At 43.2% G+C, this 25,898-nt stretch overlaps 1 protein-coding gene and 1 long non-coding RNA gene across 4 annotated transcripts; one reads left to right on the top strand and one right to left on the bottom strand.

Annotated features, from left to right (window-relative positions):
* The first annotated feature begins 16 nt into the window (after positions 1–16).
* Positions 17–17,070, top strand: LOC121542131 (serine/threonine-protein kinase 26-like). Of its 3 annotated transcripts, none has more exons than XM_041851619.2 (11): positions 17–531; positions 3,625–3,855; positions 13,058–13,114; positions 13,213–13,321; positions 13,705–13,862; positions 14,201–14,386; positions 14,498–14,646; positions 14,792–14,888; positions 14,980–15,042; positions 15,134–15,267; positions 15,594–17,070. In XM_041851619.2, exons 1-11 carry the CDS (start codon positions 481–483, stop codon positions 15,652–15,654), a joined length of 1,296 nt encoding a protein of 431 aa, XP_041707553.1. In that variant the 5' UTR covers positions 17–480; the 3' UTR covers positions 15,655–17,070. The 3 variants fall into 3 exon arrangements, with proteins under 3 accessions (XP_041707553.1, XP_041707554.1, XP_041707555.1); XM_041851620.2 differs by having other exon boundaries at positions 18–531; positions 15,426–17,070; XM_041851621.2 differs by lacking the exon at positions 17–531 and adding an exon at positions 768–848.
* An 87-nt stretch (positions 17,071–17,157) lies between these two features.
* LOC121542132 lies at positions 17,158–25,634 on the bottom strand. The gene is made up of 3 exons (XR_005995833.1): positions 25,572–25,634; positions 18,225–18,300; positions 17,158–17,638 (listed from the first exon to the last, which is right to left on the bottom strand). It is a non-coding gene; the product is annotated as an uncharacterized LOC121542132 (long non-coding RNA).
* Between the last annotated feature and the right edge of the window lie 264 nt (positions 25,635–25,898).

The following is a 25,898-nucleotide window of genomic DNA, read 5'->3' as shown; positions in this document are numbered from 1 at the left end:
TATTCGGCTCCACCCAACTGCTGATAACTTCAGCCAGCCACATCAACGCAAGTCTGACTCTGACAAGTCGTCGACTGCTCGGTCGTTTGGAGTGCATTTGTACTAGCTAAATCCACAGATGAATAGCCTGTCGTAACATCTAAGACATTGTTTTACAACTATTAATTAGATTTTTTTTTAAACATCTAGGTCGATGTCATCATGGAATTAAATAGTCGCCTGTTGTTTTGAAGTAGCTAGCTGGGTAATGTTAGCTAGCAGTTAGCTTCGACGACTTAATAGCAGCTAGCTCGCTAGCTACGTCAAAGATACTGGAAACTAGCTCCTATCTGGCTACGTTGTTTTTCCAAAAGAAAAAAGGTTGCTACTGCTAACTAGCGAATAATAAAAAGCAAACTACGTTACCTGGCGTTAGTTAGCTAGCTAGTCTAGCTAGCTAAAACTATTATTTAATTGGTTGGCTTTCTATTATTCCTTTGGATGCGGAAAATGGCCCAGTCACCGGGTGCGGTGCAAGTGCCTGGGATGCAGGTAAGTGGAGGCCTCCAACTTTTTCAACAACAAAACCATTTAGCTAGCTTGCGGCTAACTGTGACGCTAGTTAGCAAACGGTAGCTATCTTGCAAGGCGTTGCTAGTTAGATATGTTAGTTAGTTCTAAAGTTACACCATAGTTAACGTTACCCTAACTACGTTTCGTAACTAGCTGTCCCGGGGATTGGATTACTAGATCGTTTTTGGAGGGCATTATGACACAAACAAATCAAAGTTAGATCGCTACCTTTATTAGCACTCATGACCGCAGGTATTCAGTGGAAGGAATGACAAATGTCTGACATTGTGTAACAGGTGAGCTAAATGACCTAACGTTAGCTAGCTTGCGTGGACTATCTGCTTGCCTTGTTTGGTATCTAGCTAACGTTAGTTGTCTAGAGATAAAGCACCAGCGGTCTTTAGCTATATATTTTGAGGGTAGCGTTGGTAATCAAGGAAAGGTTAGTTAGCTAATTGGTAGGTGATGTTTGATAAAAAGGCACAGGTGTTCACCTCTGGTCTCCTGAAAGCCTCTTGTGTATTCCTTGCCTTGGCAAATTAGCTATACATTGTCATTGTTTAGGCGGTCATAAGGTCACCGTTTCCTAGATTTGTGACTTGAAATAGGCCTAAGCCACTAGCTACAACTGCTGCTCTCCATTTACAGCCTGTAATCTGACATGGCTGGGAACCTTTCAGTGCAATAACGTTAGCGACATCATTGATGTGAACATCAGAGGGAAGATTGCTAAAAGCTTCAATGCTTTTCCAGTTATTTTTGTATACCAACTTTTTTTATTAGGGGTTTAGGCTTGAAGGTGTTTTCTATTTCAGTTTATCCACAATATCTCACAAGTCTGAAATTAAACATAAGGAAAGTCAATTGTGACAAATATCACCATTATCCCATTGAGTCTGAGGCAGTAGCTCATTGCCTCTGCAGATTATTCTCTCCCTGCTGTTTTATTAGAATGTTCATCACAAAACATGGTCATTTACTTTGCAGTACTCCAGTACTCAAGCTGCCTTGTGCAATGGTAGGAAGGCTGCATTGATAAGAGGTGGTTGATATTAGTCATTTCCCTGGGGGTTTAATAATTACATGTTTGTTCACCCATCAATCAAATGTATTTATAAAGCCCGTTTTACATATGCAGATGTCACAAAGTGCTTATACAGAAACCCAGCCTAAAACCCTAAACAGCAAGCAATGCAGATGTAGAAGCACGGTGGCTAGGAAAAACTACCTAGGAAGAAACCTAAAGAGGAACCAGTCCTCTTCTGGCTGTGCTGGGTGGAGATTATAAAAGTACATGGCCATTAAGGCCAGATCGTTCTTCAAGATGTTCAAATGTTCATAGATGACCAGCAGGGTCAAATAATAATCACAGTGGTTGTAGAGGGTGCAGCAGGTCAGCACCTCAGGAGTAAATGTCAGTTGGCTTTTCATAGCAGAGTATTCAGAGGTAGATAAGTAAAAAGGCAGCAGCACGACAAGGTAGCACGTCTGGTGAACAGGTCAGGCATCCATAGCCACAGGCAGAACAGTTGAAACTGGAGCAGCAACACGACAAGGTGGACTGGGGACAGCAGGTAGTCCTGAGGCCTGCTCCTAGGGCTCAGGTCCTCCGGGATGGGAGAGAGAGATGGGAGAATTACAGGGAGCATTTCACCAGATAGGACAGACTGACCCTAGACCCTCGGCACATAGACTATTGCAGCATAGATACTAGAGGCTGGGGAGGGGAGGGGGTAGGGGGGGGGGACACACTGTTTGACGATACCCCTGGACAGGGCCAACCAGGCAGGATATAACCCCACCCACTTTGCCAAAGCACAGCCCCCACACCACTAGAGGGATATCAACAGACCACCAACTTACTATGCTCTGGCAAATTAATTCCTAACTGTAGGATATCCAACTGTCTGTCTCAAGGGAGATCAGCAGCTCCCCGCTCCTTTATGATTTCCTGTTGTTTTCTCATATAGCCTGGTCATGAGGCCTACCTGGAGTCCCAAGTCTGATGCTAAATCAGGCCTCAAGCTTTAATGTCTTGTGAAACTGGTATGATACTGCCAACTATGACCAGTAACATTGGCCATGTTGAAGTGTTGTTCTATAAGCTTGAAGCGGGTGTGGCCTGAGAGGAAGTATTCCTTACCTTCTTGTATTCCTTACCCTGGCTTCCTGTGGGTAACACCTGAGGTGGAGCTAGGCTAGTTGTCAACAGTGCAGGGAAATTGGAAACGGCCCTATAGGACTGTGTGTTTGTGCACGTGTGTATGTTAGGCTAAATGTTTAAAAAAGGTCTAGATGTGAGACATGGGGCAGGCTCTGCTCACCCAGACACTGACTCTGCTGCCATTCTAGGTAGTGCTGTCACACTGGGGCACCACACGCCCAAAGGCGTTGAAAGACAAGGAAGTCATCTAGCCCTGCCTCTGTGCCAGACTGCCAAGCAGTGCTATTAATAGTCAAGGCAGGGAGAGATCAAGGCTGGTGCCACTGACTTCCTCCACTGTCTGTACAGATGAATAAATGCACTGTCTGTCTGTGGAACTGGAACCCCACTCTCCCTGTGTCAGGTGAGGTAGAGGGGTTGTGATGGTGTCATGATATTATCAAAAGACGTCTGCTTCCCAGTGTTCTCATTTACATTTACATCATTTAGCAGACGCTCTTATCCAGAGCGACTTACTTCTCAAGGCCGCACTCTCACCTTTGCTGAATTTGAAATGTCCCACATTTTGAACGAGGAAAGTTATAAAAAGCTTAACAGAGAAGAAAGTTGATCATTTATTTGGATCCACCAGGCTCCTTTTGCAAACATGCTTGTGGTTATCTAGAGTTAGGCTACATTGCAGCAACAGTGCAGATTATATGGATTTTCCTAATTGTGTATTTTTTAAAAGAAAATATTTGATCATCTGTTTTATATAGTGGCCTATCAATAAAATATGTAGCCACACCGTTTAACTGGTTAATTAGAGGAATGGCAACGTCATTATTATTTTTATTTTTTATTTTTTAACTGATCCAACAGTATAAACTAGCTATATAACTTGTATGTTCCTGTCTCTCGACCTTCAGAACAGCCGGACGGACCCTGAGGAGCTGTTCACCAAGCTGGAGCGTATTGGGAAAGGCTCCTTCGGCGAGGTGTTCAAGGGCATAGACAACCGCACCCAGAAAGTGGTGGCCATCAAGACCATAGACCTGGAGGAGGCTGAGGATGAGATGGAGGACATCCAGCAGGAGATCACCGTGCTCAGCCAGTGTGACAGCCCCTACGTCACCAAGTACTACGGCTCCTACCTCAAGGTAACACACACACTGGGATTGAATGACAAATATCTGAACACAAAGCAGTTAACAAAGCGTAGGCCCCACAGACTCTAGCATACAGCTAGCTGTTTACCTCATACTTGGAGACCTCTGGCAATACGTTATGTAAAGCTTTATACTCACAGCTGTGAAACAACCAGCTACAATTCGACAAGAGGTGTTAACGTCTGTTCCTTCAAAATGATAATGGATCAGTCTGTACCATTTAAAAATACAGTTTCACTTAACAGAAGAATCCTCTCTACTATTTTACAATACCTGTATTTCTAGAAGAGAGGCAGACGTGACTCACCCCTGGTTAAATACACTAGGGCCTTGAAATGTTACAATACCTCAGTGGAGGCTCCTTAGAGGAGGAAGGGGAGGACCATCTTACTCAGTGAATTTCATAAAAATAGTGAAACATTAAATTTATCCTTTTTTATATAAAACTATTCTAAATATATTCATGTCACCAAATAAATGATTTAAAACACACTGTTGGGCAATGAAGGTCTACAGTAGCCTCAACAGCACTCTGCAGGGTAGCACCAAGGTGTAGCCAGAGGACAGCTATTTTACATCCTCCTCTGGGTACATAGATTTCAATATAAAACCTGGGAGGCTTATGGTTCTCATCCTCATCCCCTTCCATAGACTTAAACAGTAATTATGACAACTTCAGGAGGACGTCCTCCAACCTATCAGAGCTCTTGCAGCATGAACTGACATGTTGTACATCCAATCAAAGGATCAGAGAATGAATCTAGTACTGAAAGCATAAGCTACAGCTAGCTAGCACTGCAGTGCATAAAATGTGAGTAGTAGACTCAAAGAGAGAGACAATAGGTGAACAGTTTTGAACAAATTAAGTTAAGGAGAAGCAGCAGCAGTTTCATTTTCATACTGTGCAAGCTAATGCAGCTAATTTAGCCTACTCGACAACCTGACTCAGAGGAATTATATTTATGTTAGCTAGCTGGCTAATGCTATCCAACACTCCAACTCTTCCAAGTCATTATGTCAAGGTAAGCTTTCGGTTATATAAATGTATTGTCACCGGGGCCCGCCGGTGTAACTGCTAAACTGCTTGCTGTACACTACTGCGTGATTGTACACATGGATTGGATTGTGGGTTTACTAAAGCGTTAGATCTAGTAGCTATTCTCACTATGACGTTACTATGGTGACAACGATGTAGGCTGTGCAGCGGTTATGATATGAAGGTTTGGCTTGGAGAGGTTTGTTCGCCTGGTCACAGACAGCAGTTGTGTTGTGCACAGAAGTCCAGAAGCGAAGGAAAAATGTAAGAGGAGGAGGGCATGTAGATGTGACGATGCTGTTTGTATGGCTACTATGAAAGTGAACTGTGTGTGTGGGTGATCGGGTGTATTCCGCCAATTCTGTTGCAAAACGTTTCTTAAACGGAATGAAATGGGAATGTATCTACCTGAATTTGTTCAATAGAAACTTGTTTGGACTAATGATTACACCCTAGATCTGCTAGATGCATGCAATAGTGTGCAAGGCGGTATTGCATGTGTCAATGTCTGTCACCTTAATTCGGAAAGTATTCAGACCCCTTCACTTTTTCCACATTTTGTTACGTTACAGCCTTATTCTAAAATTGATTAAATTTTAATTTTTCCCTCATCAATCTACACACAATACCCCATAATGACAAAGCGAAAACAGGTTTTTAGAAATGTTTGCAAATGTATGAAAAAATATCAAACATACAGTATTTACAGAAGTATTCAGACCCTTTTGCTATGAGACTCAAAATTGAGCTCAGGTGCATCCTGTTTCCATTGATCATCATTGATGTTTCTACAACTTGATTGGAGTCCACCTGTGGTAAATTCAATTGATTGGACATGATTTGGAAAGGCACACACCTGTGTATATAAGGTCCCACAGTTGACGTTGCATGCCAGAGCAAAAACCAAGCCATGAGGTCGACGGAATTGTCCGTAGAGCTCAGAGACAGGATTGTGTCGAGGCACAAAGGGTACCAAAACATTTCTGCAGCATTGAAGGTCCCCAAGAACACAGTGGCCTCCATCATTCTTAATTGGAAGAAGTTTGGAACCACCAAGACTCTTCCTAGAGCTGGCCAAACTGAGCAATCGGGGGAGAAGGGCCCGATGGTCACTCTGACAGAGCTCCAGAGCATCTCTGCAGCACTCCACCAATCAGGCATTTGCTTTGTCATTATGGGGTATTGTGTGAGTATATATTGATGAGGGGGAAATAACGATTTAATCAATTTGAATAAGACAACAAAGTGGAAAAAGTAAAGGGGTCTGAATACTTTCCGAATGCACTGTATAGGCTAAATGCCAGTCATGTTTGACAAATATATAATGATAATTATTAATATACTGAACAAAAATATAACAATTTCTAAGTTTTATTACAGACAGAAATGTATATTCAGTGTATCTAAAGGCTTGATTCTGTAGACATACTTGAGGCACTATTCATTCAGATAGGAGAGAAATGTCAGTGCCTGTTGCGCACTGCAACATCACCCACCTTGCAATCTGAGTTGAGGCAGTCAACATCTTTTGTAACTATTTAACCATAAACATAATTGTTTAAAACCTGGATGTTTTTTAAATCATTTTATGAGGCATGTCTTACCGTGTTTCTACCATAGGAATGTTTAAGGGGATTCTTTTATAAACACTTCCTCATATGCCATTGAAACCAGTATTTATCCTAGGTTCTCAATTTTCTTTCGTTGTCCAATAGCGTAAGACAATCCTAATCATATTAACAACCCATGTAACATCTTTAGATCTTCCCCCTCTCTCTAAATCTCTGAAGGATATTTTCATATAATATATGAAACTGCTCGCATTTGCGGTGCTCTTTTGAGGAGTGTTTGTCCCGCTAATTGCATTTTGGAACATTCGCGCTTATAGCCTACTGCCATGTGGCATTGCTGCGCTTATAATGTGAAGAAATAGCCTAATAGTTCATCAACATATTAAGCAAAATGTTCTGATATGTTGCATCAGCCTCATTGCTTTTTTTATTTAATTTTTTATGTACAGTGGTTGTATTAATTTGGGATCCATCACGTCCCACAACTGTCCCAGTGTATGTTTGGAATATTTATTTCTCGCACAGAAGGACAAGCTGACCAATAGAATAGATCAACTTTTGTACTATGGGGATAGTAGATTGACACAGGCTAGTGCTTTTGCTGTTCTTTACTCATCTTGTTGGCTGACAAAGTAATGTGGACAGGTTTTGTAACATCTTCAATATGCGCCTCGGAATTGGAGAATGACGTGTGCCGTTGCATCCCCGATGTGTCTGTCTTCACTTGTAGCCTACTTCAGAGCTGCGATGCCTGTGAGAAGAACCCAATCACGTGACTACATTGGCTAATAAGAATTGAGATATCTGAGTGAGCGGTGCTTCGGAGCACAGCGATTGGCAGCCGGGAGAAGGGAATTATAATTATTATTATATTCAGCCCAAGGGCACAACGGCCACTTTGGCCGCAAGGCATGGTATTTTTTGAGGGGCATTACTGCCACACAAGGGGATTTATGGGGGGGGGGCATTACCGCGACGCCGGGAAATCAGAGGCCTGGGTATAGTGCAAATTCGAGTATCATGTAGTACCCTAAACGTATCGTTGTTACATTGAGCTGGGTGAATGGAATATGAATGGCAGTCATCCAACATACTGTAGTAGAAATAAGGTCATGCTCGTCAAAAAATAAATCGTCCTCCCTAATCTTAAACAGCACCGACCGCCACTGCAATACCTGTATTTCTAGAAGAGGGAGATGTGACTCACCCCTGGTTAAATACACCAGGGCCTTGAAATGTTACAATACCTGTATTTTCTAGGAGAGGGAGACGTGACACACCCCTGTATGCTTCATTCTATAGCTAGAGGAGTCCTGATATCTCCAGGAGTGATAAGTATAATTTGTCTTTATCTATTTAGTACTATATTTTTGCTAGCTAGGGCCATCTACTTTAAGTGCTGCCTGTCTTCCCAGTAGCCTACTTGGTGTGTAAACTGCTGACTGCTCATAACTTACAGATGATTGACACATCAACCAGGATCAAGGGGCAGGGCAATTTGTGACTTGTTTTGGTAATCAGTGGCTGTATTGGAGGGGGAGTGGTTTCTCCTCTCCTAGGCAATCAGCAGTTAGTACAGGGAGGTGTGCTCTTCACCTCTGCTAGGCATTTAGTGTTAGTTTCTCAGCGGTAGCTGTAAGCGGCAGTCGTGTCAGTGGTGGTCTCGTCGGCAAAACTAAGACAGTCGCCGAAACAAAAACAGTTCTGCCGAGTTGTTCGAGGAAGGCTCCACACCACTCTCTCACTTGAGTATCTTACCTAGTTATTTTCTGATCTCATTTTGCTCTTTTGTAGCTTTGGCAACTTTTGTTTTCTATACCTGTTTACTCCTCTCCCGGTAGGCTTTACAGACGCTCCCCACCCCTTGGCTGCAAACCTTCTAATTTGGTGTACCCTGCGCGCACAACCCATGTGGAATTCCGGGTCTCTGGCAGCGTTTAGAACTGCCGATCTGCGGTAAAGAACGCAGAGTTAGTCTCAGCCTATGCTGCCCTTCAGTCCATTGACTTTTTGGCCCTTACGGACACATGGATCACCCCAGAGAACACTGCTACTCCAGCTGCTCTCTCTTCATCTGACTATGTTTTCTCTCAGTCAAAGAGCATCTGGTCGTTGCGGTGGTGGTACAGAGCTACTAATTTCTCCTAACTGGAGATTTTCTGATTGACCTGTGTCATTGCCAACAAAGGGTATATAACAAAGTATTGAGAAACTTTTGTTATTGACCAAATACTTATTTTCCACCATAATTTGCATATAAATGCATAAAAAATCCTACAATGTGATTTTCTGGAAGTTTTTTTTCTCATTTTGTCTGTCATAGTTGACGTGTACCTATGATGAAAATTACAGGCCTCTCTCATCTTTTTAAGTGGGAGAACTTGCACAATTGGTGGCTGACTAAATACTTTTTTTCCCCACTGTATGTCTGCACCATGTATTCACTACTGGTGTCCCCCAGGGCTCGGTTCTTGGCCATGTTTTCTCTATACACCAAGTCACTCGGTTCCATCATATTCTCACATGGTCTCTCCTATCATTGCTATGCGGATGACACTCAACCCCCCCTTCTGACACCCAGGTGGCGACATGCATTTCTGCCTGGCAGATATCTCAGCTTGGATTTCGGCCCACCACCTCAAGCTTAACCTCGACAAGACTGAGCTGCTCTTCCTACCGGGGAAGCCCTGCCCGCTCAAAAACCTCTTCATCACGGTTCACAACTCCACAGTGTCGCCTTCCCAGAGTGCAAAGAACCTTGGCGTGACCCTGGACAACACCCTGTTGTTCTCTGCAAACATCAAAGCAGTGACTCGCTCCTGTGGGTTCATGGGCTACAGCAGCCGTGGAGTACGATCCTACCTCACACATGAAACGGCGCAGGTCCTAATCCAGGCACTTGTCATCTCCCGTCTTGACTACTGCAACTTGCTATTGGCTGGGCTCCCTGCAACTGCAGCCCACCTGGTTTTCAACCTTTCCAAGTTCTCCCAAGTCACCCTGCTCCTCCGCACACTCCAATGGCTTATAGTCGAAGCTCACATCCACTACAAGACCATGGTGCTTGCCTATGGAGCAGCAAGAGGAACTGCACCTCCCTACCTTCAGGCTCTGCTCAAACCCTACACCAAGGGCTGGGCGGTATACCGTATTTTACGATATACCGGTATTGGTGCACGGACCGGTTTGGGTTTTTGCTTTACCTTCTATAACGGTATTTGAATGTTTTGGTTTGTTAATTGGGATACGGCGTGTGTAACGTCCATTTTTATAGTTTACTTCGCTACTTCAGTCATCTCTCTCCACTCTTTTTCTCTCCATGCCGCTTTCCACACAGACCTAGCCCCGCCCCCTGTCACTCAAGGAGCGCATTTGTTGTTCCTCGACCACGAGACACTTGCGTTCAGTCTGCATGGTCAATGCAGCACATGCAACAATGTTGATGAAAACAAGGCTGTTTTCGCTTCTTAATATAAATCCACTAATTACACTGTTTCTTACATCTGCAAACATCTAGTTTGTCTTTTCTTAGCAAGTTGGGCCTAAATCTTGTTAGCCGCTAATGCTAATAGCTAGTTAGCTGGCTATCTAGCTAATACATTACTGGATTTGGTCCTATGTAGCAACATTTCAATTAATTTTTACATTGGATAAAAATAGAGACTCAGAGCTAGAAAATTGTATACACTGCAGTTGAGGAACAATGTGAACGTTATTCTGCTTTGAAAGATGATAAACTTGTAACCCCACTTTTGAGAAAATGGCCCTTTTAATGTTTTGATACACCGACTGGAGAACTCTGTCTACACCCATTCCGTATCGTTCACACCCTCTTAAGCCTTAGCTCCGCCCATCTCTTTAAAGATTCACATGTAAGGCCATGTGCTAGACAGAGTGAGTAGTATAGTAAACAACCAAATATTTCAAGACTGAAAGTGGTGAAAGTAGTAGAAGGAAAAACTCCAGGTAAAAATACACTATCTAGTCCTTGGCTTATATTCTAATCTAACTTTGGCGCAGGTCATGTTCTTCACATTACCATCTCTGGTAAACACATACAATATAAAATCAATGTTTATTTTTCACATGCACAGGATACAGAAGGTGTAAACTGTACAGTGAAATGGTTACTTGCAAAAGTGTCCAGATAAAAATATTGTATAATTATTAGATGACTCTTACCCAGACACACTTGTCTAAATTGATGGGTCATGTGAAGGAAATGCTATAACCACCCCCCAGCCACATCTAGCTAAGTGGATGGGTCACTATTGTCTTGACATGTACACATGTTCATGAAATAAAATAGATTGCTGTAATCACACCCAGACACACATAGCTAACTTGATGGCTCATGTAATCATCTGGCGAAGTGGAGTCTTTTGTTTAGACATGTAGCTAGCTAAACAATGAACCGGCATAATCCCAACTCCTCCTACTAAAAATACAAACATTGTCATAGCTGTTGACATTGTCACGCTTCACGGCAGACTGGAACCATTTAACTCCTTTTTGTTTGTAGCTACATCTTGTTTGGCCAGCGTTGTGTAAAGTCACTCCGGTTCACACTGACTGTGGCGTGTGCAGAAAGTAGCCCAACAACTTTTTCCAACTGATCTGTCGTTAGCGCATGCTAAATTCAGGGCATCAATGTTCTTGAGAAAAAGCAGCTCACGTTCTAGACCGAGGCATGCTACATGGCAGACTAATCCAAACTCATCTCCTGGCATGTCCAGCCCATCCATTATCTCAGCCAATCATGGCTTGCGGGAAGGTTCCTGTCTTTTTCCGTGGCTAAACCAACTAGGCTCGTAATTTTATTTTATTCTTATTTACAGATGGAATACAAGTTTGTTATTAAGGCATGTGAAAGATCACATGTTCCAGAAGGCATTTCTGCCCAAAAACGCATTTGGATTAAAAAAGACGTTCAAATGCCTCTCCTGTGAAGTAGTGACGAGCGACATACACCTAGCTTCTTGAAACGGGTCACATATGCCCCTCAGTGGACAGGTGACACTCATGAACACGTACATGTCGGTTGTTTTGCTCAAGAAAAAATTAATGGAAGTATATATGGAGACTGTTTAGTTGAAAAAATATGGGGTTAAATACATGGGGGGGTATATCTGTTCCATGTAGTGAATCTGTTATTCAATGTGTTTGTATGGGCTAATAGCAGTAAGGCCAAAAATAAATGTATATATTTTTTGATACGTCACGGGGTCTTAAAATTCTAAATGGAAATAGCAAAATGATCCTTGGTATGACCTCAAAACAATTCCATATAGCTTAGTATAACCCCCCCTTAGACTCTTATGGGTGAAATACTCCAGGGCCTTGTTTGCTGAGAGTGGTGGATGTCAGCTTTTCCATATTCTGCTCTGAGTAAGCTCTTGTTCTGCAGCCTACCCTGTCTCCGTCTGGAGTGTAGTGTGAATATATATGGTCAGTTTGGGAGTCGTATTGGATGGTATCCATGTTAGTGCAGTTGAGAAATCTCAGGCCTCACACATGTTGGCACTTGGCAGGGACTCTATCTTGGCTTCGGTAGAGGGAATTGGTGAGGTTGCCACATGTTATTTCTATTTGCACATAAATAATCGGAATAATAAAAAACCCAAACCACTAATTCCTACGATTAAGTGTTAATTAACACCAATATGTGAAAACAATATTTTGTCGTTATAGCAAAGTTGGTAGCAACGTGAAAATCTGTTGCAGCTCAAGTCGACTACAAAACCCACAATGCAATGCTCTCTGGGCTGGCTGGCTGGCTAGCAAACGTAGCTACACACACAATAATACCAAACTCAATATCAGCATGTGAAATAGCTAGCTAGCTGTAAAATCGCCTAAACAAACTGCACTAGTAATTTATCTCACAGAGTTCAACTTGCAGTTCGTATGTACAGTCATTGGCCCAGAGCCAGTGCAGAGTATGTTGCTATGGCAACTACAGCCCTTTTCCCACAGACACACAGGGCACTTGGTACTTTGAAGGAGAAACTGAGGTGAATAATTTGGTACACTGTTTAGGTTGAGCACATCTAAGCGAGAAATATACTTTGTCATGATGTAAACGGGTGGATGTGTTCTAGACAAGTATGCCCATACAATCTATTGGCTGATTTGGCGATCTGGAGTGCAGGTAATATTTTTAACGTTATGAAATGTGATATTGGAAAACACACTATCTCCAGTGACGAGAACCATGTAGCTATGACGCGTTCCTACACGATTTTCAGACTGATCACTTAGAAGTTAAATCATGGGGATTTTTACTTTATTTTACCCACTGATTGAACATAGGCTTTCACCAAATTGACAGGAGTTTCATGATTTTTATTTCTGGGGGTGGATTATCCCTTTAAGTAATTTTTATGTTTATTGAATAGAAATGGAAGATATTGGAGTGGGCTGGATTCAAACCTGTGCTGCAGCGGTATATTGTGTACCGGAGGCAGCTGCCTAGGCAACGTAAGACATTCTGCATGGAATAACATGTTTACAGCCATGTGTAGCTCCTAGAAGAGGTTGATATTAGAATGTCTAATGATTATCTATTTTCTATCTTTCTGTACAGGGCAGTAAACTATGGATCATTATGGAGTACCTTGGTGGTGGCTCAGCTCTGGACCTGGTAAGAGTTACAATACAATATGTGAACGTATGCATGCACAATGTCTGTAGGTGGATTTGTGTGTGTTTGTGTTCACTGTATGTGTGTGTTGTGTGTAGCTGCGAGCAGGGCCCTTTGATGAGTTCCAGATTGCCACCATGCTGAAAGAGATCTTGAAGGGCCTGGACTACCTCCACTCTGAGAGGAAGATCCACAGGGATATCAAAGGTGTGTGTGTGTGTGTGTTATCACATCCAGTATGTAGGATATCTCAGACAGAGACGAGCTGCAGCAGTACAGGGTTAAAGCTGGAATCTGTAGCGGTGAAACTGCCAAGTCTGTTTTCCATATTAAAACAAAGACATTACTTCAAACAATGTACATCATTGCACGTGCGATAGAACAGCAGAGTATATACCATTATTTTTGACACGACTCAGAATGCTCCTCTGCCCAGTTAAAAAAATAATAATAACAAATGCGCCTGGGGCAACCAGTGGCGCAGTTTCACCTAATCTGGATTTCAGCTTTAATATAGTAGTGTGTCGTGTATTAATTTCAGTAATTGTTGTTGACTTCATGACTGTGTGTGTGTGTGTGTGGTTTGGCAGCGGCCAATGTGCTCCTGTCAGAGTGTGGCGAGGTGAAACTGGCAGACTTTGGCGTGGCGGGCCAGCTGACAGACACCCAGATCAAGCGGGAGACGTTTGTGGGAACGCCCTTCTGGATGGCCCCCGAGGTCATCCAACAGTCTGCCTACGACCACAAGGTAATCAACTTTCTGTTCTCTCTTTAGTTTCTTCCTAAATAGTGTCCTACAGATATAAATGATTCATACAGACATCGACTTGGAGACATAAAGCAGCTCTAAACTCATAAAGGAATGATAATGCACTAAGCTAACTTGGTTATACTATTAGGGAAATAGATGGGGGTCATCGTGAGAGGCTGGAACTGCTTATCCAGGGCACTGGAGAGAAGAATGGGGTTGTTTAGTGGAAGACACTTAAGTTGAAGGCTTTTCTTTTCTACGACATAATAATGCTGCCAATCTTACTCCCACATAATCCCAGTCCCTACCTACCTAACACACACTCCCTCCTCCAGGCTGATATCTGGTCTCTGGGCATCACTGCCATCGAGCTAGCCAAGGGTGAGCCTCCCAACTCAGACATGCACCCCATGCGTGTCCTCTTCCTCATACCAAAGAACACCCCACCCACACTCAGCGGAGAATTCTCCAAGACCTTCAAAGACTTTATAGACTCCTGCCTCAACAAAGACCCTTCGTTTGTAAGTACCTCGCCCCAGCACCCACCCCATTTTGCGTTATTGAGTGGTAGTCCATTTGGTTGTTCTTGGTTAGCCTGCCTTTAATTGTGGGCTGATTGTCCCTCTTTATAGAGGCCAACAGCTAAGGAGCTTCTGAAGCACAAGTTCATAGTGAAGAATGCCAAGAGGACGTCCTACCTCACTGAGCTGATAGACAGGTTGAAACGCTGGAAGGCAGAGGGACACAGTGACGGAGACTCCAGCTCTGACGACTCTGACTCGTGAGTAGAAAAGGCTCTAAACAATGTACCTCTGACTGACAGTTGGTAAAAATGAGATCGAAGACCCTGTCTGAACTAGAGTAACAATAAACATGTAGGTGATCCTTCCTGCTGTCTGTGTGTGTGTGTGTCGGTCTGTTTCCAGGGAGTCCAGTAACAAGGAAAACAACTCCTCCCAGCCAGGCTGGTCCTTTACTACTGTTCGCAAGAAGAAAGACCCTAAGAAGGTGTCCAATGGAACGGTGAGTTGGCCTCAGTGGGAGGACCAGGAAGAGAATGTAAATGGAATGTTATGTGTCTATAATGTTCTCCCCTGCTCTCATTTGATGGCAGGACCAAGACCTCCTGAAGACATCTACCAGCTTGACCACGCTGATCGCCCCAGTATTCACTGAGGTAGGGAAGGTGGAACTCTTGTATAACAGTTGTAAGGATGAGTAAGTCCTCTATATTGTTTAGACTTTCTGTCTATCTCCACCCCTTCTAGCTGAAGCTGCAGCGCAGGGATGGAGAGATGAAGGGAGTGATGGAGGAGCTGGAGAAAAGCCTCCACCTGGCTGAGGACATCTGCCCCGGAGTCACAGACAAGATGGTCAACTGCATCATCGACAAGTTCCAGAGGTGAGTTAGGGGACAGGAGGGGAGTACGGGGGGGGCACTGCAAAATTAGAGCTATATAGTGCCATAGACTAGAGCAGCGGTTTGGAGAAGTGGAGATGACATTATAACTTGGAGCAGGTGACCTTCAACTGTTTTCTTCCTGTGGACTTTCCCATCAGATTGTCTGTCAGTTAGTGGCATGTGGAGGGCAGGTTTAGACGCTTGATGAGGACCACGCCTCCAGAGTGCATCATCAGCGTCTATGCCTTTTTCCATCATCCCCCATTCCTTTTCCCATCATCCCCCATTCCTTTTCCAATCATCCCCCATGCCTCTCCTCTGATCAGCTCCCCCAGGACCAATGAATGCAGGGAAAGAGGGAGGACTCCTGCTGTGCACACTCACTGATCTTATAACCAAAAGGATATTTTTTAAATGTATATTTGTTAAAATGTTTTGTTATGCTATTTTATTTAATCCCTTTTAAAAGTAGGCTCAAGCTAGTGTCCAAAGCAGAGCGTGTTACTGTTATAGTAGTCAATAGTATTTTAGTTTTGTAATATTTTAAGTCTGAGACAAAAAAAACCTCTAAGGTTGCAACATCAATCTTCTGCTGAGTATAAGACGTATAGCTATTTAAGTCGGATAATAAAGAGATTTCAATTTTGAATTAATTTTTTACTGCTACTAAAAATGTTTAAGTAGCTATATTTTAGATGTTCAGTGTACTGCACTTGTTTCTGATGTCTACCTTACCCTCTTCATCATGTCACTTGTAGCATTTAGAAACCTGCTGTTTGGAGAACTGCATATCTAGTCAAACCACAGGAGTTCAGTACCTCTGCTGAGAGCAAGCCATGGTTGATGAAAGGCTCACACCAGTGAATGTCCATAGAATTACAATTTCTGTTCGTGACAAATTGGGAAGGGCGTCACTTGTTTGGGCATTGGGGAAAAAATTGTATAGGAAACGGACAGAGAACTTTGCTGCGCAAAATATGTATCATGCCCTCTAATTCCAAAAGATAGAAATCATATCTATCTTATGGGATCTTAGCTCTATAAGGGGCAATCCTATTGGAGCCTTCGGAGATCTGCTTCTGAAGGAAATATGCACTGCACACACTTTGAAGGGGGTGGAGCTTTTTCTAAATATGCTTGCTAGTTATTTCCCTGTTTCAGACTAGATCTCAAGGGAGACGGGGTACTTTTCTGTCTTAAAGACAATATGCTCTCCCTCTACCAAAAATACTTGACGAGTGCTCAAGTGAAATGGCAATGTCGGTATTGTGGACGTGTAATGATTGAAACATTGGTATGAGTCCTTGAGTACTCTACGGGGAGTCGCGTATCTTTGAAAGACTTTATTGGGAATTTTATCAGCCAAGCTCAAACGCATACAAAAGGGCGCCATCTTTGGTATGGTGGTGGAACTGCCCCTTTTGGAGGAAGTATGCCAACTTAACATCCAACGGTGCCTAAAACTTAAGAATTGTAGTGATATTCTCTATTTAATTGTGGTCATGTATCATCAAATGCATTAAATGGTAATAATACATTTTGCCAGTGTTTCAAGTTTTTAAAAGCAATAAGGTATTTGATCATTGCATATTTTTATATTTCCTCATAAATGACATACAGATGGAAAACCAAGATTTTGTTTTTGTTTTTAATATATATTTCTGTATCTGAACTTTATAATGGAAACCGTGTTGACTTAGCTTTACAGGAAGCTGTCAAATGTATATATTGGATAGTCTTTGCTTCAATCGTTACAAAATTCATTTTGGTTTGGTCTTGAAAAATAAATATTTAAATTATGAATTCCTGTGTTATTGAATTTGTCAGTATTCCATGAAAACGCACATAATTGCATCAGTGTCTTTGACATATTCAAGTGATGATGCTGGGGCCTCAGACAGGGAGTCGACGAGGACGGGCTGGAGAAACTGGAGGATGAAGTCGTCCAGGAGGGTGGCCTGGGGAGCGGGCCAGGGACATAGCAGGACCGAGGCAGTGGGGCTGGAGAGTGGTCCAAGGAGAAAGAGGCGCCGGACATGTAGGCCAGAGCGGGGCAGGGCGGGGTGCAGCTCCGGGTAGGGGTAAAGCGGGACCAGCTGCTGTGTGTTGGCCAGAAGTCGTCCCCTCTTGAGGCCCCTCAGCTGCGGTTGAAGCTCTGTCTGGCCCGGAGGGTGGCCCCCTCACTGTGGCCCTGGCTCGGCCCAAGAGAAGGAGGAGGAGCGGGACTGGGCGAAGGCAGACGTGTGGGCATCCTGGGGGTGGGGCTGGGGGCCCTCCAGATCCTTAGTGGTGAACAGCACCTCCACAGCAGACTGACTGCGCTTCCCATTCGGGGCACAGCCGGCATTGGGGAACAGGTCTGTTCATACACCTGGGAAACACGTATTACTGTAGGCTACCGTATGTCTGGCATGCAGAGTCCACAATGATTTGGCAAAAAAATATTGTATTGGCAAGATGGAGAATGACATTCAGAAGTGCAGTACACAAAGTGCTGTTTGCTTGATGGTACGTTTAATCATAAATGATTCCTCTGGCTGCAGAGTATAAGGCATGATGCGGGCCAATAGAAGAGAATGGAGGTAGCGTGAAGTATAACGACTTGCAAGAACATTAAGCTTCAGCAAGAACAGGAGTCCATTTCACTGATTGAAATGCACCTTGAGAGGCACAGGAATGCATTTAGAACACAGACTGCCACTGTCAGAGGTTTGAAACTGTAGAAACGGAACTGTCTGTGCAGACATTGTTAATCTCCATAGATTATGATTTAGGATATGTGGTCATATTGCAAGCTTACCTCATACTACAAACTTGCATCATCAACAAACTGACCAAAAAATGCAGAAGTGAGCCATTGGAATTGGGTCACAGGAAATCTCCTATTGCACTTGTGCATCTACAAGTTTGGCCGTGAGCATGCAATGATGTTCATTGTTTCTAACAAGAGAAGGTACCTGTTTGGAGACATCAGTGAGGAGGTCAGGTGAAGACCTGCACTGCCTGTTGTCATAGTGGGCCTTGTAGAACTTCCTGGAACGTAGATGTTTAGAAGGGTTTGGTTATTGCTTTGCTTAACTGTATTCAAGCAATGTAAAGATTTATTTCACAGTAGGTCTGAGAATTGATTAAGAATGATGTGTCTGGACTAAAAAGCATTTTCAGTGGAGATTCTCCATTAAGCTTGACTTTCAGTCCAGGACCAGGCTTAATCTGTGTTCGGGGGAATCGCCCCAGTAAGTGACCTTTCAAAAGGCAGGTTCTTCCTCTCCCCTCTCCTGACAGTTGTTTCCGGGTCCTACCACTAGAGAGAGGGGTAGCACAGTTTTATCAAACCCAGTGAACAATAAAAGCTTTGTACATATCCCTCTTGACAAATGAGTGAATTCCCCCCTACCTACGTATATAGTGCTGACCTGTGGCTAAAGCAAGAGCCTTTACTGTAGAGGAGGGACTTGTGTCTGGATAAGAGCGTCTGCTAAATGATGTAAATGGGACTTGGGCTCTTCAGAGAGACGGAAGAAGGCATGGTTCTCTACACACGTCTTCCGGAAGGCCTTACACACGTCTTCCGGAAGGCCTTACACACGTCTTCCGGAAGGCCTTACACACGTCTTACGGAAGGCCTTACACACGTCTTCCGGAAGGCCTTACACACGTCTTCCGGAAGGCCTTACACACGTCTTACGGAAGGCCTTACACACGTCTTCCGGAAGGCCTTACACACGTCTTCCGGAAGGCCTTACACACGTCTTCCGGAAGGCCTTACACACGTCTTCCGGAAGGCCTTACACACGTCTTCCGGAAGGCCTTACACACGTCTTCCGGAAGGCCTTACACGTCTTCCGGAAGGCCTTACACACGTCTTCCGGAAGGCCTTACACACGTCTTCCGGAAGGCCTTACACACGTCTTCCGGAAGGCCTTACACACGTCTTCCGGAAGGCCTTACACACGTCTTCCGGAAGGCCTTACACACGTCTTCCGGAAGGCCTTACACATATCACGGCTGGCCATGGCTAGCTCTACTGTGTCCTTACGAGAGGGCTGCCCCCCCACACACACACACACACAGGCAGAGGGATTTAATAGGGGTCATATCTGAGGAAATAAAGCAGCATTTTGTTAGAATACAACCTCATGTAACCAATAAACACAAGACAACTGGAAATACAATCCTATCGGACCACTCAGTCATGCTAAACTCAAAATAAAACACTCACCACAATCTTAGCATGGAGTTTTATCAAAATGTTTTCTTTTAAAGCTCAGTTTGCGGATTGAGGCCTAGCTGAAAGTGTTTATTATAGTGTTGCCCTGGGAGATGAGAAACACAGTCAAAGAAAACAAGCTGACTAAAAGTCCTAATATATACCTCTGTAACAAATACCTCTCTCTCGGTTCTGTTTGTGGCACTGTACACCATTGCAGGCTGGTGGTAGGAGCTATAGGAGGACAGGCTCATTGTAATGGCTGGAATGGAATCAATGCAACGGTATCAAACATTTGGAAACCACTTGACTCCATTCCTTTTATTCCAGCCATTACAATGAGCCTGTCCTCCTATACAGTGAGGGGAAAAGGGTATTTGATCCCCTGCTGATTTTGTACGTTCTGCCACTGACAAAGAAATGATCAGTCTATAATTTTAATGGTAGGTTTATTTGAACAGTGAGAGGCAGAATGATAACAACAAAAAAATCCAGAAAAACGCATGTCAAAAATGTTATAAATTGATTTGCATTTTAATGAGGGAAATAATAAGTATTTGAACCCTCTGCAAAACATGACTTAGTACTTGCTGGCAAAACCCTTGTTGGCAATCACAGAGGTCAGACATTTCTTGTAGTTGGCCACCAGGTTTGCACACATCTCAGGAGGGATTTTATCCCACTCCTCTTTGCAGATCTTCTCCAAGTCAATAAGGTTGCGAGGCTGATGTTTGGCAACTCGAACCTTCAGCTCCCTCCACAGATTTTCTATGGGATTAAGGTCTGGAGACTGGCTAGGCCACTCCAGGACCTTAATGTGCTTCTTCTTGAGCCACTCCTTTGTTGCCTTGGCCGTGTGTTTTGGGTCATTTGTCATGCTGGAATACCCATCCACAACCCATTTTCAATGCCCTGGCTGAGGGAAGGAGGTTCTCACCCAAGATTTGACGGTACATGGCCCTGTCCATCGTCCCTTTGATGCGGTGAAGTTGTCCTGTCCCCTTAGCAGAAAAACACTCCCAAAGCATAATGTTTCCACCTCCATGTTTGACGGTGGGGATGGTGTTCTTGGGGTCATAGGCAGCATTCCTCCTCCTCCAAACACGGCGAGTTGAGTTGATGCCAAAGAGCTCCATTTTGGTCTCATCTGACCACAACACCTTCACCCAGTTCTCCTCTGAATCATTCAGATGTTCATTGGCAAAATTCAGACGGGCATGTATATGTGCTTTCTTGCGGGCGCTGCAGGATTTCAGTCCTTCACGGCGTAGTGTGTTACCAATTGTTTTCTTGGTGACTATGGTCCCAGGAAGCTGCCTTGAGATCATTGACAAGAACCTCCCGTGTAGTTCTGGGCTGATTCCTCACCGTTCTCGTGATCATTGCAACTCCACGAGGTGATCTTTCATGGAGCCCCAGGCCGAGGGAGATTGACAGTTCTTTTGTGTTTCTTCCATTTGCGAATAATCGCACCAACTGTTGTCACCTTCTCACCAAGCTGCTTGGCGATGGTCTTGTAGCCCATTCCAGCCTTGTGTAGGTCTACAATCCCTACAGTGGAAGCTAAACTAATAAACCCCTACAGAGGAAGCTAAACTAATAAACCCCTACAGTGGAAGCTAAACTAATAAAACCCTACAGAGGAAGCTAAACTAATAAAACCCTACAGAGGAAGCTAAACTAATAAAACCCTACAGAGGAAGCTAAACTAATAAACCCCTACAGTGGAAGCTAAACTAATAAACCCCTACAGTGGAAGCTAAACTAATAAAACCCTACAGAGGAAGCTAAACTAATAAAACCCTACAGAGGAAGCTAAACTAATAAACCCCTACAGAGGAAGCTAAACTAATAAACCCCTACAGTGGAAGCTAAACTAATAAACCCCTACAGTGGAAGCTAAACTAATACAATCCTACAGAGGAAGCTAAACTAATAAACCCCTACAGTGGAAGCTAAACTAATAAACCTCTACAGTGGAAGCTAAACTAATAAACCCCTACAGTGGAAGCTAAACTAATAAAACCCTACAGTGGAAGCTAAACTAATAAAACCCTACAGAGGAAGCTAAACTAATAAAACCCTACAGAGGAAGCTAAACTAATAAAACCCTACAGAGGAAGCTAAACTAATAAACCCCTACAGTGGAAGCTAAACTAATAAACCCCTACAGTGGAAGCTAAACTACTAAAACCCTACAGAGGAAGCTAAACTAATAAAACCCTACAGTGGAAGCTAAACTAATAAAACCCTACAGTGGAAGCTAAACTACTAAAACCCTACAGTGGAAGCTAAACTACTAAAACCCTACAGTGGAAGCTAAACTAATAAAACCCTACAGAGGAAGCTAAACTAATAAAACCCTACAGAGGAAGCTAAACTAATAAAACCCTACAGTGATGCAAATGATCACTGATCACAACCAGATCTCAATAATGATTTATTTCCCAAACTAAGCTGTGATGAGGGGCTCAGCTCTTGTCTGCAGTAACCAATCTGACAAGACATGACTATGAATTTGACTGCAGAATAAAGATAGTGAAATGATAAGAGATAACATGGAGCTTTCATCTTCAATATCCAAAAGGGGTTGAAGAAATGGGGCCACCTTAAGACACTTCAAACCCCTGCCTACTCTAAGCATCCATGCACTCATTCTCCTCCCTCCGTACTCTACTGAGCTACTCAGCAATAGGCCTCATCCTCTCTTTTTTTATTAACTTATTGTCCCTTCACTTGTCATATAGATGCACGAAATACCCCATGGCTTGAAAGGAGAAATACTGCATGTGGTCAACAGGGATAACGGGGTCTTAAAAAGGAGGGAGATACATTGCCAACAGAATACAGTGGGAGTAAGACTAGTCCATTTTAAATGTAGTAAAAATGATAACATCTGAATATACTTGTGTTTACAATAAGCTGAGGCATTTAGGTTTACAAATACAAAAGGTACCAGTTACTGCTTTTTGCTCAACTGTATGCGTAAATCAGAGGCACATCCTCCTCAGTGAATTTCATATTTATTTTTATTTTAAAACATTAAAGTAATCATTTTTAGATAAATCTATATTAAATATATACACGTCACCAAATAATTGATTAAAATACACTGTTTTGTAATGAAGGTCTACAGTAGCCTCAGCAGCACTCTGTAGGGTAGCACCATGGTGTAGCCGGAGGACAGCTAGCTTCCGTCCGTTTTTTTCCTTCAGTTTCACTTACTTAGCTAGCAAATGCAGCTAGCTAGTTTAGCCTACTCAAACACACTGCTCAAACAGAGAGATGCTGTTAGCTAGCTGGCTATGACTATCCAACACAACACTGGAACTCTTCCAAGTCAAGGTAAGCTTTTGGTTTTACTAATTTATTGCCACCGGGGCCTGCTGGTGTAAGTGCTAAACTGCTTACTGATTGTAACGCAGTATTATTATTATTTTTAGCTATGTTGACTGACGTTACTTTAGCTAATATGGTGACAACGATGTAGGCTGTGTGTAGCGGTTATGGTTAGGAAAGGGTTTTATGCCTGGTCACATACAGCTGATGTGTTGTGCATTGAAGTCCACAAGCGAAGGGAAAAGGTGAGAGGAGGAGAGCGCATAGATGCGAGAAGGAATACAACGTGGCTGCTATGAAAGTGAACTGTCTTTACGCGTGATCAGGGGTGTATTTATTCCGCCAATTCTGTTGAAAAAAATGTCTTAAACGGAAAGAAACAGGGATAAACATACCTGAATTTGTCCAATAGAAACTCTTGTTTGCAACTGTTGGACTAATGATTACACCGAAGATCAGCTAGATGCAGGCAAGAGTGTGCAAGGCAGTATTGAATGTGTCACTCTGTCCATGTGTCACTGTCACCTCTTGACTTGTGTGCACATACAGTGGGGAAAAAAAGTATTTAGTCAGCCACCAATTGTGCAAGTTCTCCCACTTAAAAAGATGAGAGAGGCCTGTAATTTTCATCATAGGTACACGTCAACTATGACAGACAAAATGAGAAAAAATAATCCAGACAATCAAATTGTAGGATTTTTTATGAATTTATTTGCAAATTATGGTGGAAAATAAGTATTTGGTCAATAACAAAAGTTTCTCAATACTTTGTTATATACCCTTTGTTGTCAATGACACAGGTCAAACGTTTTCTGTAAGTCTTCACAAGGTTTTCACACACTGTTGCTGGTATTTTGGCCCATTCCTCCATGCAGATCTCCTCTAGAGCAGTGATGTTTTGGGGCTGTCGCTGGGCAACACAGACTTTCAACTCCCTCAAAAGATTTTCTATGGGGTTGAGATCTGGAGACTGGCTAGGCCACTCCAGGACCTTGAAATGCTTCTTACGAAGCCACTCCTTCGTTGCCCGGGCGGTGTGTTTGGGATCATTGTCATGCTGAAAGACCCAGCCACGTTTCATCTTCAATGCCCTTGCTGATGGAAGGAGGTTTTCACTCAAAATCTCACGATACATGGCCCCATTCATTCTTTCCTTTACACGGATCAGTCGTCCTGGTCCCTTTGCAGAAAAACAGCCCCAAAGCATGATGTTTCCACCCCCATGCTTCACAGTAGGTATGGTGTTCTTTGGATGCAACTCAGCATTCTTTGTCCTCCAAACACGATGAGTTGAGTTATTACCAAAAAGTTCTATTTTGGTTTCATCTGACCATATGACATTCTCCCAATCCTCTTCTGGATCATCCAAATGCACTCTAGCAAACTTCAGACGGGCCTGGACATGTACTGGCTTAAGCAGGGGGACACATCTCGCACTGCAGGATTTGAGTCCCTGGCGGCGTAGTGTGTTACTGATGGTAGGCTTTGTTACTTTGGTCCCAGCTCTCTGCAGGTCATTCACTAAGTCCCCCCGTGTGGTTCTGGGATTTTTGCTCACCGTTCTTGTGATCATTTTGACCCCACAGGGTGAGATCTTGCGTGGAGCCCCAGATTGAGGGAGATTATCAGTGGTCTTGTATGTCTTCCATTTCCTAATAATTGCTCCCACAGTTGATTTCTTCAAACCAATCTGCTTACCTATTGCAGATTCAGTCTTCCCAGCCTGGTGCAGGTCTACAATTTTGTTTCTGGTGTCCTTTGACAGCTCTTTGGTCTTGGCCATAGTGGAGTTTGGAGTGTGACTGTTTGAGGTTGTGGACAGGTGTCTTTTATACTGATAACAAGTTCAAGCAGGTGCCATTAATACAGGTAACGAGTGGAGGACAGAGGAGCCTCTTAAAGAAGAAGTTACAGGTCTGTGAGAGCCAGAAATCTTGCTTGTTTGTAGGTGAACAAATACTTATTTTCCACCATAATTTGCAAATAAATTCATTAAAAATCCTACAATGTGATTTTCTGGATTTTTTCTTCTCAATTTGTCTGTCATAGTTGACGTGTACCTATGATGAAAATTACAGGCCTCTCTCATCTTTTTAAGTGGGAGAACTTGCACAATTGGTGGCTGACTAAATACATTTTTTCCCCACTGTACATAGTAAACTTTCATTCATAGGCTAGGTTGTAGCAACCTCATGATGGGTATAGGGACAATTCGAGTATCATGAAGTAGCCTAAACCTATGGCTGTTACATTGAACTGGGTGAATGTAACATGAATGACAGTCATCCAGTATGCTGTAATAGAAATAAGGCCATGCTCATTTAAAAAAAATCGTCCCCACTGGCGAAAATGGATGTATACTAGTTGTGACTTATGGTCGTTTGACTGAAATATCGTTATCAAAAATCGTTATCACTGGCATCCAAGAAGATGGCCCGCAGTTTGAATGTACTCTCTCTTTGTTTGTTGCGCACAATGAACGTTCTGGCTGTAGTTCTGTTCGGCTCGTGTCCACCTTGGCTCTCCGTCATCGTTATCCACTCGTCACGAGCAAACACACCGACACAAAACAGCAGAACTGATCACATTTTCAAAGTCCGGCCCCTCTTACAAACTCTTTGTTAAGGACTCTAGATTATAAAAGTGTCTTTGTGTTGTCTCAAAATATGACTGAATAACTGAAATGTAAATTGGATGGAATCATGGAAACTATTTTCACTCCCCTAAAAGGTAGAAAACAAAATATGTTACCTACCTTTTTCTCTTCTGTGGATTTCATCATCTCCTCAATGATACATCGTTAAACGTGTTTGTGCACACACACACACACACACACAAAATGATGTGATTGGTGAGGCATGCAAGGTCACTATGGTAAAATAATCCGTATCGCTCGCGAAAAATAAAGAAACAGTACTATGGACCGCCACTAGATGTCACCGAGTGCATGCAACATAACCGCCACGTTCACTTAGGATTGTGAGCTGGAAAGGGCTATCATCTTTTCGACACTATTTTATTCTGAATCTGTTGTATTTTCCATAGGCAGAAGGGCCAAGGATGTTTCAAATGAGATCATTCA

This window comes from Coregonus clupeaformis, chromosome 27 (genome assembly GCF_020615455.1).
Source record: "Coregonus clupeaformis isolate EN_2021a chromosome 27, ASM2061545v1, whole genome shotgun sequence".
NCBI lineage: Eukaryota > Metazoa > Chordata > Actinopteri > Salmoniformes > Salmonidae > Coregonus > Coregonus clupeaformis.
The sequence above is the reverse complement of the archived record's forward strand: the minus strand, read 5'-3'. Positions and strand labels throughout refer to the sequence as shown.

What these genes read in the sequence shown, in the direction of transcription:
- LOC121542131 (XM_041851619.2), top strand. Translation starts at nt 481, where the DNA reads ATGCGGAAAATGGCCCAGTCACCGGGTGCGGTGCAAGTGCCTGGGATG. An exon ending in AGAAGGTGTCCAATGGAACG is followed by an intron (nt 14,889 to 14,979) that starts GTGAGTTGGCCT and finishes ATTTGATGGCAG; the next exon opens with GACCAAGACCTCCTGAAGAC. An exon ending in ATCATCGACAAGTTCCAGAG is followed by an intron (nt 15,268 to 15,593) that starts GTGAGTTAGGGG and finishes TCCTCTGATCAG; the next exon opens with CTCCCCCAGGACCAATGAAT.